The 13,620-nt window shown below is 42.4% G+C and overlaps 1 protein-coding gene across 5 annotated transcripts in view; it reads left to right on the top strand.

The window, feature by feature from the left end:
- Positions 1–2,776, top strand: part of MAEA (macrophage erythroblast attacher, E3 ubiquitin ligase) — a 106,862-nt gene extending 104,086 nt beyond the window's left edge. For 3 of the 5 annotated variants that reach the window (XM_039541240.1, XM_039541243.1, XM_039541244.1), the window contains exons 8-10: positions 59–192; positions 976–1,171; positions 1,581–2,773. In XM_039541240.1, coding sequence (XP_039397174.1) covers positions 59–192; positions 976–1,171; positions 1,581–1,676 — 426 coding nt within the window. In that variant the 3' untranslated portion in view covers positions 1,677–2,773. Of the gene's footprint in view, positions 1–58; positions 193–975; positions 1,172–1,580 lie in introns of all 5 variants that reach the window. The other 2 variants (XM_039541241.1, XM_039541242.1) reach the window with 2 other exon arrangements.
- Positions 2,777–13,620: the final 10,844 nt, after the last annotated feature.

Raw genomic sequence — 13,620 nt, 5'->3', positions numbered from 1 at the left:
AAACCGTTTTCTGCAAGAACTATATTGAAAATGCTTACTGCTTTGTTTTTTCTACCAGGATCTCTTGGACCCTGCACGATGGAGAATGCTGATTCAGCAGTTTAGATATGATAATTACAGACTACATCAGCTGGGGAACAATTCTGTTTTTACTATAACACTTCAGGCAGGCCTTTCAGCTATAAAAACACCGTATCCTTTAATGCAGAATACCAATGTGAAAAGCATTAAAAAAAAATTTCTTGTAGAAAAATTCTTTGAGGAATATGTGTGAAATTTGAATACTTTCACTTTTCATTTGTAAAATGTGAGTATAAATGGGCATATCTCTGCTAAAACAAAAACGTTAGTAAAAACAAATGGAGGCAATTAAACAAAACATGCCAAAAAAACCCCAACCCCGAAATACAATAGATACAACATACAATGTATACACATTATACTTGGCCTGCAGTCTGGTGGTTTGACCTAGGAATAATACATTTGCGGTGGATGTTGATTAGAATCAGAATTTAAAAAGAATTCCTTTATTATCATAAAATACTCTCTACCCTAATGCATCGTATGTGAATATACAAGGAAGTGTGCTAAATCTTTGCATTTCTTAACCAGGCACTCCTGCAGAACGTTTAAAATGAGAATTTTGACCATGGTATTCATACTCACAATAGACAAGATTCTTGCAGATCCCTCTCCCACATCAGAAGCTCTACCCCCTACTAAGTGCCAGACACTTGCTGCTCACTCTTGGTTGTTTTTTTGTTTGTTTGTTTTGAAATGTACAAAATCAGCTACGCTTTATGTGCTTGTGAAGTTGAAACAAAGAAACTCATTGGTCACTGAAGTTCTGTAAATTGCTTAAGAATATGTACCTCACCTGTACAGCAGAGATGTTATGGCACAGAGTGAAAATGGCTGATAAATTAACTCTTGACTCATTCAGTGACTATTGTTCTTTGACTTGCTGTTATACAGACAGTGTTATAAAGAGGATGGCAGTTCAAAAAACCCAGACTGCCCCGTGTGTAGCAAATCTCTGAACAAGCTGGCTCAGCCTCTGCCTATGGCACATTGTGCCAACTCCCGACTAGTCTGCAAGATTTCAGGGGATGTAATGAATGAAAATAATCCTCCCATGATGTTGCCAAATGGATATGTCTATGGATACAATGTAAGTGTTTCATGTAGGGACTCCTGGAAGTCTGAGCTGCAGGTGGGTGTACTTCCTGTAGCATATGAGTGCTCTTGAATTTGTCGGAAGGCAAACTTGAGGCATCTTGTATGTTTAAAGGATGGGGTGAACTATTGATTCTCATAACATTGTTTTAAGAGACTTTATTTTTAATATTTGATCAGCAAATTATTAAATATGAATTTAAATGAAACCAAATGGGGTTGGGATGAATCTTTAAATCTTAAACACGAAAAGTTACTGAGCAAGGTTTTTGTGAAAAATCTTTATGCTACAAAGTAGCTACTACAAACATACATTTTGTTCACTAACTGTTGAAAATTAATGTATTGACTAGTTACATTTACTGTTCAAAATCTGATCACTTTTTTCATGGCTCTTTTTTCAGTCCTTGCTTTCTATTCGTCAAGATGACAAAGTAATTTGCCCAAGAACCAAAGAAGTCTTCAACTTCTCACAAGCTGAGAAAGTCTATATCATGTAGGTCCATACAATACATGATGAAGTGCCGCTGGAATTTTGACACAGGATTTATTGGCATGCCCTGGAGAACAGGGCCTTATGTGTGGCAAAGAAGCAAAATCTGCCACCTTGGGGATCAGACCTGTCGGTGGCATTATTGTTTCTTGCGACCAAAGATCAATGAGCAACAGTACACACTCTTAAAAAGAGAGGAAATATGACTTAAGTTTGTACTTGGGGAGGTGGAGGGGAAACCACACAAATTTTGATTGTTAGCGTTTTGTAACACAAGGTAAAAAATTGGATTCATCTCAAAAATACTTTCATCTTTCAAAGGAGAATTTTCTTTAAAGATGGACATTTGCACTTGGGGAAAATGTTACAATAGATTTGAAACTAAATCCATTTTTCTTCCCTCCATTTTTCACAATTGTCCAAGGCCCTTTTGTTAATTATTGAAGATTTCAGTTAATACAAGTGTGTTCTCCTTTAAGCTGCTCTTTGCCTTCTTTTCTGATCCTCTTGTGAAGTAATAAACCTGAATTGGGTCGTTGTAATTAGTTTCATGGGAAGATACTGATGTCATTGATGCAAGACTGGCTTCACTGGAGGATCAATGAGAGACTGGTTTGAAGGAGTATGAAATCTTTTTTTCCCCAAACCCAAATATTTTAAGGAGGTTGCATAAATATCAAGAGGAATGGAGAACATTTCAGGCAAAATACACGACTTGTTTGGATGTTCTTTTTCCAGTTTACCATAGTGTTAAAGTCCTTCTAAAGTTATTAGTTATGTGCATAGGGTTCAATATCAAATCATTAGTGCTACTGCCTTATTTCTTGCTTTGAGAATGTACTCACATGAAAATCAGCTGGTATCCTTAAGTGTTGGGCGAAGTTTTGGAAGATGCCTTGCAGGATGATTACATAATTTTAGGGTCTAAATAGTATTAATTACTGAAACTAATAGTTCAGTTTTAATTACTACAGAACACATCCTTATGACTTTCCAAGAGAATAAACCATTGTAGTTTAAACAAAACCATATTGTAGAGGTTTGTATTTAGCGCTTATTTTTGCATGTTGATGTTGATTAGCTAATAAAAGATTGTACATGTAAAACCTGTTAATAAAAATTGTTTTCCATTTCTTAATGATACAAAACTAGAAAGCTGCTTTGTATTTATAATGCAAACAAGTTTCTTTCCTGTTATATAAGGACATGTCTGAAAATGGAAGTTCCCCTTCTTTAGCAGTCATCTTGTGGAAAAAAATTAAGGAAAAATCTTTGGTCATAACAAATTTTCTTCAAGCTTCTAAAACTGAGCAACCTGACCAGATCACCACCATTAGTTTAAAATTATCACTCTGTATATGATTTAAAAAAAAAAAAAAGTATTACAGTTCACAGCCTTATTCAAACACCATTCAGCATTTCCTCGAATAGGGTTATCTGACATTCTGGTGGTCTGCTAGTCTAGACATTCTGGTTTTAGAGGATATATCATCACAATAGTTCCGTAAGCGCTTCTGAACAGAACCTCCTTCCAAGAACATGCAGTTGTGTGGCATCTGCAGTGTTTCACAGTTACGGATTCTAATCCGTATGTGGCATCCAGTCTGTGGAAGTGGATAGATAGAGAGGGAACCTCTAGAGAGGTGCTGAGAATGGAGTGTTTAAACACACACATTATTGATGCACATGAGCTAGTGCAATTATTGTATCACATAGGTGTAAATTTGGCAGTGACTCCTATTTTTGCCCTCTTGTTGGAAATATTTTCAGTTTCATTCAGTGTCTGCTGAGGAAGTATTTCTGGAAGTAGCAGAGAGATGCACTCTTGTGGGAGGCAGAGGGAAACGGACAAAGAAGGTGCTGCATGGGTAATTCATAGATACATATAAGTATCACTGTGTTTGTTAGGGCTGTCGATTAATCGCAGTTAATTTACGCGATTTAACTCAAAAATTTATCCTGATTAAAAAAAATTAATTGTGATTAATTGCTTTGTTAAACAATGGAATACTAATTGAAATTTATTAAATATTTTTGGAAGTTTTTCTACATTTTCAAATGTATATCCATTTCAATTACAACACAGTATACAAAGTGTACAGTACTCACTTTATGTTATTTTTATTACGAATATTTGCACTGTAAAAATGATAAAAGAAATAGTAATTTTCAATTCATCTCATACAAGTATTGTAATGCAATCTATTTATCATGAAAGTGCAACTTACAAATGTAGTTTGTTTGTTTTTTTTTACATAGCACTCAAAACCAAAACAGTGTAAAATTAAATATCTTGCGATGCTGGCTACAACAGTGCCAAGCAAATGCCTGTTCTCATTTTCAGATGTCATTGTAAATAAGATGTAGGCAGCATTATTTCCTGCAAATGTAAACAAACTTGTTTGTTTGAGTGATTGGCTGAAGAAAAAGTAGGACTGATTGGATTTGTAGGCTCTAAAGTTTTACCTTGTTTTATTTTTGAATGCAGGGTTTTTTTTGCACATAATTCTACATTTGTAAGTTCAACTTTCATAATAAAGAGAGTGCACTACAGTACTTATTAGGTGAATTGAAAAATACTATTTTTGTTTTTCACAGTGCAAATATTTGTAATAAATAAAGTGAGCACTGTGCACTTTGTATTCTGTGTTGTAATTGAAATCAATACATTTGAAAATGTAGAAAACATCCAAAAATATTTAAATAAATGGCATTCTCTTATTATTTAACAGTGCAACTAACAGTGAAATTAATCGCAATTAATTTTTTTAATCATGTGACAGCCCTAATGTTAGTGTGAATCTAGGGTTGCCAATTCTGAGGCACAGAAAAACCAGCTGCTCTCTGGGTGGGGCCAGGCCCCAGGGCTGGGGGAAACGATGGGAAGGGATTGAGCTCTTGGAAAGCTACTTGAGATTTGGAGGCATTTGGGGGCGGGACAAGGGTGCTAGTTCTCCCAGGGGCTGGTGTCTGCCTCAGGCAAGCTGCCCATCCAGCTACACATGTCCTGCTCTGTTAGTTGAGATTGTGCCAGGCATAGCTCAGCAAAATAACTAGCACATTACTTATGACTGGCAACCAGCAAGGTAGTAGAAAAACCAGCCAGGCTTGTCAAAAAAAAACAGCCAGGTGGCAACCCGTTGAAGCAGGAACTGAAACACTGAGCTCAGTGCTTTCTGCCCTTTGGAGCATTAGCACATTATTCACTAAAAGTCCTCTCTGAAGAGCAGTATTGCTGAGATCTAAATGGAGCGGTGCTCTGTTGTCTTTGACTGATTACTGCTGTATGCTACTATAGGTGAGTGTGGAGGAGGAAAGGTGTTGTTTTTTTTTAAAATGAGTCCAAAGCAATTTCAGACTTCTTCCTCCCCAAATAAATAAATGCAAAAAATCCCAAAGTGTATACATTGAAATGGGAATTAGGCACCTAACCTGCTCAGGTGCCTAGTGGGATTTTCAAAAGTACCTGTCTGCATATTTAGGCACTTAAATGTTTGAGAATCAGGCCTCACATCCTTCAAGTTTTTAGATTTAGATCCCATCCTTTCCCACCTGGTTCTTATTCATACACTGGAAGAGTGAACACAAGCTTTCCTACCTCTTTCAATTCCCCATTGGTTTGTCAACCTTGAATAAACTAGTCCAAATGAAAGAAATACTCTTCACCTGCTAGCTAAATTGAAATCAAAACTCATTAAGGCAAAAGCTTTTCTTCACTACAGAAACAATTTTGGGAAATGTAAATACCAATATTTTGCTCCATTGTAAACACTGAAAATAACAGATACTACAGCTGCACTATTTGACAGTGTGACCTATCTATAAAGCTTGAGTTGACCTCAAAAAATAGATGTTTACACCACTGCTACCTAGCCATTCAGTCCCTAATCTGTAGCAGTGCATGGGATTCTTCCATCCTAAGTGCAGGACTCTTGCATTTGTCCTTATTGAACCTCCTCAGGTTTCTTTTGGCCCAATCCTCTAATTTGTCTAGGTCCCACTGTATCCTATCCCTATCCTCCAGTGTATCTGCTCTCATCCCAGTTTAGTGTCATCTGCAAACTTGCTGAGGCTGCAGTCCACGCGATCCTCCAGATGATTAATGAAGATATTGAACAAAACCAGCCCCAGGACTGACCCTTGGGGCACTCCACTTGAAACCGGCTGCCAACTAGACATGAAGCCGTTGATCACTACCTTTTGAGCCCGACAATCTAGGCAGCTTTCTATCAACCTTATAGTCCATCCAACCCATACTTCTTTAACTTGCTGGCAAGAATACTGTGGGAGACCATATCAAAAGCTTTGCTAAAGTCAAGGAATAACACACCCACTGCTTTCCCCTCATCCACAGAGCCAGTTATCTCATCATACAAGGCAATTAGATTAGTCAGGCATGTCTTGCCCTTGGTGAATCCATGCTGACTGTTCCTGATCACTTTCCTCTCCTCCAAGAGCTTCAGAATTTATTCCTTGAAGACCTGCTCCATGATTTTTCCAGGGACTGAAGTGAGGCTGACTGGCCTGTAGTTCCCCGGATCCTCCTCCTTCCCTCTTTTTTAAAAGATGGGCACTACATTAGCCTTTTTCCAGTCATCTGAGACCTCCCCCGCTTGCCATGAATTTTCAAAGATAATGGCCAATGGCTCTGCAATCATGTCCACTAACTCCTTTAGCACCCTTGGATGCAGCGCATCCGGCCCAATGGACTTGTGCTCGTCCAGGTTTTCTAAATAGTCCTGAACCATTTCTTTCTCCACAGAGAGCTGTTCATCTCCTCCCCATGCTGTGCTGCCCAGTGCAGAAGTCTGGGAGCTGACCTTGTTTGTTAAGACAGGGGCAAAATAGCATTGAGTACATTAGTTTTTCCACATCCTCTGTCTCTAGGTTGCCTCTCTCATTCAGTAAGGGGCCCACACTTTCCTTGACCACTTTCTTGTTGCTAACATATCTGAAGAAACCCTTCTTGTTATTCTTAACATCTCTTGCTAGCTGCAACTCCAAGTGTGATTTGGCCTTCCTGATTTCACTCCTGCATGCCTGAGCAATATTTTTATACTCCTCCCTGGTCATTTGTCCAATCTTCCACTTCTTGGAAGCTTCTTTTTTGTGTTTAAGATCAGCAAGGATTTCACTGTTAAGCCAAACTGGTCGCCTGCCATATTTACTATTCTTTCTACACACCGGGATGGTTTGTTCCTGCAACCTCAATAAGGATTCTTTAAAATACAGCCAGCTCTCCTGGACTCCATTGCCCCTCACGTTATTCTCCCAGGGGATCCTGCCCATCAGTTCCCTGAGGGAGTCAAAGTCTACTTTTCTGAAGTCCAGGGTCCGTATTCTGCTGCTCTTCTGAACTCGACTATCTCATGGTCACTGCCTCTCAGGATAGATAGACACTAGACTGAAACTTATCCTCATCGAGGCAGCATTAAGACCACACCCATGAAGCTAAGGCTTCGGCTTCGGCCTTGGTTAGCAGGGCTCAGGGCCCTGGGCTTCAGCCCTATGTGGTGTGGCTTTGGCTTCTGCCCTGGGCCTCAGCAAGTCTAATGCCGGCCCTGCTTGGCAGGGCCCCTGGAACCTGCTTGCAGCCCCACCAGGGGGTCCCGTACCTCTGGTTGAGAACCATTGGCCTAAAGGATTCCAGGGCTACCTTAAAGTCCTAAGGACTTTATACACCAGCACCCACAAGGAAACATTATAAGCCTAAACTGGCCTCTCAATTCTTCCCGTCACTTGCCTGGCAGGACGATCACAGGAAGAGAAGTAGGGGCTTTAGGGGCAGACCTCCTTCCCCATCTTCATGTCTATGCCTGCTTCCCACAGACACTCTGGTGTGTCTAAGCAGGCCTTTTGATGGGACGCTTGGGAACGATGTACCAGTATGGAAATTGGATTTAACGTCCCCAATATTTGCAGACAGTTTATCCCATTTCTGTCAGGCGTGGGCCCATATTACAACAGACCGATGGATGCTAAGCACGATAGTAGTGGGATATACTCTTCAATTCAGTTTTTCCCCCCTCACACCTCCCCTCCCCATCTCTCTTCATGGACCCTTCTCAGGAGCAAGTTCTAGCCTAAGAGGGGCAGTCTTTCTTAAGGGTGGAAGCTCTGGAAGAGGTTCCTCCAGAGTTAAGGGACTGAGGGTTCTGCTCCTGATATTTCCTAATCCCGAAAGCTAATGGCAGTTTCAGACTGATTCTGGACCTGTGAAAGCTCAACAGATACATGAAGAAGCTAAAGTTCTGCATGGTCTCCTTTGCTTCCATCATCCCCTCCCTGGATCCGATGGACCTTGCCCTTGATTTGGAGGATGCTTACTTGATTTTTCAGGGACACAGAAGGTTCCTCAGGTTCATTGTAAACCATGTGCACTACCAATTTGCGGTTTTCCCGTTTGGCCTGTCAACAGCTCAAGTGTTCACAAAGTGCATGTGGTTGTCACAGCCTTCCTGAGGAGATGAGGAGTTCAGATCTACCCTTACCTCGACTGGCTGGTCAAAAGGACCAAGTGGAGTCAGATATAAAGTTAATCCAGTCAACATTCCAGGACTTAGATCTGCTGATAAATGCACAGAAGTCTACCCTCTCCCCGGTTCAAAGGATAGAGTTATTGGGGCAATCCTCGACTCTGTCCAAGCCAGAGCCTTCTTCCAAGAAGCACAGTTCCAAGCAATAATGATGTTTACAGAGAGCCGCAAAGATCAGCCCATCATAACAGTGAGGAACTGCTTGACGCTCCTGGGCCCCCTGGCCTTCTGCACCTCTGTGGTGCAGTATGCAAAACTTAGACCTCTCCTGGCGTGGCTGGCATCTGTATACTCGCCAAAACAACACCATTTGGACACAGTTATCACAGTTTCCCATCGGTGATCACCTCCCTCAACTGTTGGCTAGACCCACTAGCAGTTCGCATGGGAGTCCTGTTCTCAAGATCCCAACCATCAGTGTCTCTCGTTACAGGTGCTTCAGCGATGGGCTGGCGTGCTCATTTGGGTTTCCTCAGAACTCAGGGCCTCTGGTCTCTGGAAGAGCTCTTACTGCACATCAACATCAGGGAGTTCAGGGCAGTTCACTTGGCTTGCCAAACATTCCAGCCCCATGTGACAGCAAGAAAGTGTCAGTTCTCATAGATAATATGGCAGTGATGTTTTATAACAAGCAGGGAGGAGTGCATTTCTCTCACCTGTGCCAGAAAGCACTTTGCTTGTGGGAGTTTTGCATAGCCCACTCAATCCATCTCGAGGCCTCCTGTCTTCTGGGATCACAGAACGAGCTAGCAGATCACTTCAGCAGATCCTTCTCCAACCACCATGAATAGTCCATTTGTCCAGATGTCGTGAACACCATTTTCCAGAGGTGTGGATCTCCCCAGAGAGTCCTGTTCACAACAGGAAGTGTCTCCAACTCTGCTCCCTCCTGGGTCACAGCCCTGGATCTCTTGCAGACACCTTCCTCCTCCCTTGGATGGGTCATCTCTTCTATACATTTCCTTTCATTCCTCTCATACACAAGGTCTTGCTGAGCATCAGATCTGATCTCTCAGGACCACAGCTGCCTGCATCACCTGAACCTTGAGTACCTTCATCTGACAGCCTTGAAGCTCCATGACTGAACCCCTCAGAGCTAGCATGCTCAGGGCAGGTCCATGAGGTCCTATTAGGGAGCAGGAGGCTGTCCTCCTGCTCCCTAATGGAAGAGGTTCTTGATCTGGTCTATGCAGAAGGGTGTCTCACCTACGCAATCATCAATACCATTCATTCTGAACTACTTACTACATTTGAAACAACAAGGTCTAACCATGTCCTCTATTAGGGACTATCTGGTCACAATCTCAGCTTTTCACTCATAGGTGAATGGCTGTTCCATGTTTTCAAACAGCATCTGTAATCAGGTTCTTAATAGCCTTGAGAGATTGTACCCTCAGGTATGTCAACCAATTCCTCCCTGGGACTTCAACCTGGTATTATCAAAACTGACAGGACCCCCATTTGAGCTGCTAGTAACCTGCTCTCTGCTCTACCTGTCCTGAAAGGTGATCTTAGTAGCCATTACTTTTGTCAGAAGGGTCTCAGAGATCTGTGCCCTCACTTCAGAACCACCATAGATGGTATTTTTCAAGCACAAGGTCCAATTGCGTCCTCATCCAGATTTCCTTCCAAAGATGGTTTCATAGTTGCATAGTCACCAGAATATCTTCCTGCCGGTGTTCTATCCCAAACTACATACCAACAAGGAAGAGCAGAGGCTCCACTCGCTAGACATCAGATGTGCACTGGCTTTCTACATAGGAAGGACTAAGCTGTTTCCTAAAATTACTCAGCTATTCATAGCCATTGCACACAGGATGAAAGATCTTCCCGTCTCATCCCAGAGAATTTCATCATGGATCATATCCTGCATCCACACATGCTACGACCTGGCAAAGGTTCATGCCCCACCTGCCCTGACAGCACATTTCACAAGAGCCCAAGTATCGTCAGCATCATTCATCGCACAAGTTCCTATCCAGGACATTATAGATCAACAACGTGGTTGTCAGTTTACACTTTTGTGTCTCATTACACTATCATCCAACAGGCTAGAGATGATACTGGATTTAGCTGAGCGGTGTTCCAATCAGCATGTCAATAAACTCCGAACCCTCCTCCTGCACAACTGCTTGAGAGTCACCTATATTGGAATGGACATGAGCAAGCACTCGAAGAGGAAGAAGAAGAAATGGTTAATAACTTCTCCGTAACTGTTGTTCTTCAAGATGTGTTGCACATGTCCATTCCAAGACCCTCCCTCCTACTCCTCTGTCAGAGTTTGCTGACAAGAAGGAACTGAGGGGGCTATGAGCACACAACTCCAGGGGGCACCAGAGCCAACCCAGTGGATACTATTGAGGGAAAAATTTCCAGTGGCTGTGCTCAGGGCGAGCACACAACTACGTTGCAATGGACATGTGCAACGCATCTCAAAGAACAAGTTACTGGTGACCCTCATGCTCCAAGCTGAGGGCATAAAAGGCAGAGCCATCCCACCCATTCTTCAGCTCTTCTTACCATCCATTGCCAGTGGTCAAAGTATACTGTGTGTGAGATCATTCCTCTTGTGAATGTGCCTTTAAAGCTAGTTGTTAGCTTTGTTGTAGTTAGCAGTACTAGTTTTGGTCCCTTGGACCCCTTTTTCTTTCTTGTCAATAGTCAGTGGACTCCAGGCTCTGCCTTGTACTGGTGGAATCTATGTCAAGGTTCCCTGATTTCAAGCCATGCTCCCAGTGTCACAAACAGATGCCCATGAGGGAGCCTCACTCTTGCTGTAGAAGTGCGTGGTTGAGGGTCACATCAGGGACAGGTATCCGATCCTCCAGGGCTTCAAGACTAGAACAAACAAGCAAATAGAAGAGCATCTCAGATACATTCTAATGGAGGCAGTTCTTTAACTGGCATCAGAACTGGCTAAACTGGGTTGAGGGAGCTCCTCAACGACTTCTTCTGGGAGTTCTCCCCTGAGCTTACCTGCAGACAGAAGCAGAAGAATATCTCCCCCATTGGGGCAATCCTCAAAGAAGCATAAGCACTGGGAGCACCCTCGGTCTCCAAAGCCTAAGAAGACGATGGTTTCAACTTCCTCAAAGTCCTCAATACAGTACGCCTCGGTGCAGAGGTTAGCTACTCTGGTTAGCTGCATACTTAGGATGTTTGCTGAGCCCTGGCTTTTTCCTGGATGGAACAAAACCCTTTGGGGTTTCTTCCCAAGTGTTTGACTCCTATGCAGAACAAATGTGAGTACCTCCTGCTGCCACATGGCTTTCCAAGATCACCAGCTGCTGCATGCTCATCATGTGCTGCAAGGCAAGGCCAATGATCCATGACCCCAGCTGCGCTGTGTCTGCAGCACCAGCACACTCAGGTGCCTGTGGTGTGTTTGTGACACCATCCTGTTGTGGAGCAGCACAGCAGTCCATATATCTTCAGTCCACACATTTGCTAGACATTACACAATTACTACTGTATGAAGGGAAGATGCAAATGTGGGGAAAGTGATCCTACAGTCCCTCTTCCAATGAGACTCCTAGACCCACTCCATCAAAAACAGCTTGGAACTCATAATGCATGTGTACAATCATCAATTGCTTAATGCGTCCACTACCCACCCGGGTCGTACTGTAGCGTTTTGCGGGATGGAGTTCGATATCTCGTCATCTATATCTCATCTCATATATCAAACTCCGAACTCCACGTCGACTCTCACCGCTCCACCGACAGCGGGCGGCAGAGAGCCGAGGGGCAGGGCTTCGGCGACGATGGCGCGCGCCGTGAGGGGTAGTGTGAGGATGGGTAGGTACTTCAAACTAATCGCTTACGCGCTATTTTGAAACTTCGAACTTTTGAACGAACGCCCCGCCCCAAACCCCAGAAGAAGAAAGAGAAAGAAGAATTTTTATTTCTTGTAACTGTTGTTCTTCAAGATGTTGTGTATATGCCCCAGCCATCTTCCCCCCCAGCCTCCCCAGTGGTGCATTGTCATTTTTTCATTTAAGTACAGAAAGAGTGAAGAGGATGTGGGGGGGATTATGATGGGGGCTTGCTTGGGCAGGAGCATCAGGAGGGAGGTCTGGCCACCCCCCCACCCCCAGCCAGGAAACTCCTCTGGTATACAAGACATGCCACAAGACAGCACACACATACATATAATACACATCTTGAACATCAGCAGAGAAAAGTAATTTTTTTTCATAATTTTTTTCATGTCTGAAGTCATTTGTTCATGATAAAGAAAAAAAAATCTGATCAGCTCTCAAAATTAAAATTCTGATCTGTTCTGGAGATTCTGTAAATTTCAAATGCACTGCTTCTCTCAACCTTCAGAGCCAAGACCAAAGACACATGACAAGTGAGAAGTGAGAGTAGTTGCTGGTTTGGGAAAAATTTTTTTGCTCATAATCTATTCATCTTTGATCAATTTAAATTTTTTTGGAAACACTAAATAAAGTGCCCTGCAGCCTCTCGCTTTGTCAGGACCTGGGATGTGAGGTGGTGAATGACCTTTTGCAAAGCTGGGCAAGGTCTCTGTTATATGTCATCCCACCATTTCCACTGCTCCCTAGGGTCATACAAAAGATAGGAATGAGACATTGGCAGTGATAGTGTTTATGCCTTGCTGACTGAAGAAGCAATGGCTCTCAGGCCTGGTTAACCTAGCATTGCATCTTCAGATATGTCTCTTTCACAGAGGTGGTCTACTGTTGTAAGACCAGTCGTTCATTGGCCCAGACAGATTTAAAACGAATACTTGGATGAAGTAATCATTGCTCCCATGGACCCCAAAAGAGAAGCCAACAAACAGGACTTATTCCACTGGCTGGTGCAAAGTCCATAACCATGTTAAAACAAGTGAAATATAACCTTTCCTTCAGGAGATCTTTATTGAGGGTGAGTAAGGGTGTCCAAGCAAAAAGGTCAAGTCTCCACAGTATATATTCTCAGCATGTTCAAGAAAAGGACGTTTGTACAAATCCAAATATCAAATGCTTCCTTAGGGCACCATCCTTATTTCAACCCCATAAGGTCTCATTCTGCTTCTTACAGCACCACCCAGATTGAACCCCTGCAGGAGGTGTTACAGATTAGACCTCCTGATGACTACTTTCACTAATCAGCTGAGGTTATTTTATTTGAAATTGGGAGCTCTCTCCAATGAAACCCAATACTGTATTTTGAATTCAGACAGTTATTACCGAAATATTTGAATTGAATTATATTAAATCAATGATGTTATCTAAAATAATGCCTTTTATTTTAAACCTTTTCTTTTTAACTATCTAAACTGGTAACCAAGTTTGTGTACCGCCCTAAAAGAATTGCCAGGGAAAGCTGCACTATCTTGCTTTCTCTTGAAAGGACACTGATACAGCCCTCTGATCGAAAATAGACAAGTAAGCAGTAAATCTTTGA

This window comes from Mauremys reevesii, linkage group 5, assembly GCF_016161935.1.
Source record: "Mauremys reevesii isolate NIE-2019 linkage group 5, ASM1616193v1, whole genome shotgun sequence".
Classification (NCBI taxonomy): Eukaryota; Metazoa; Chordata; order Testudines; family Geoemydidae; genus Mauremys; species Mauremys reevesii.
The sequence above is the reverse complement of the archived record's forward strand: the minus strand, read 5'-3'. Positions and strand labels throughout refer to the sequence as shown.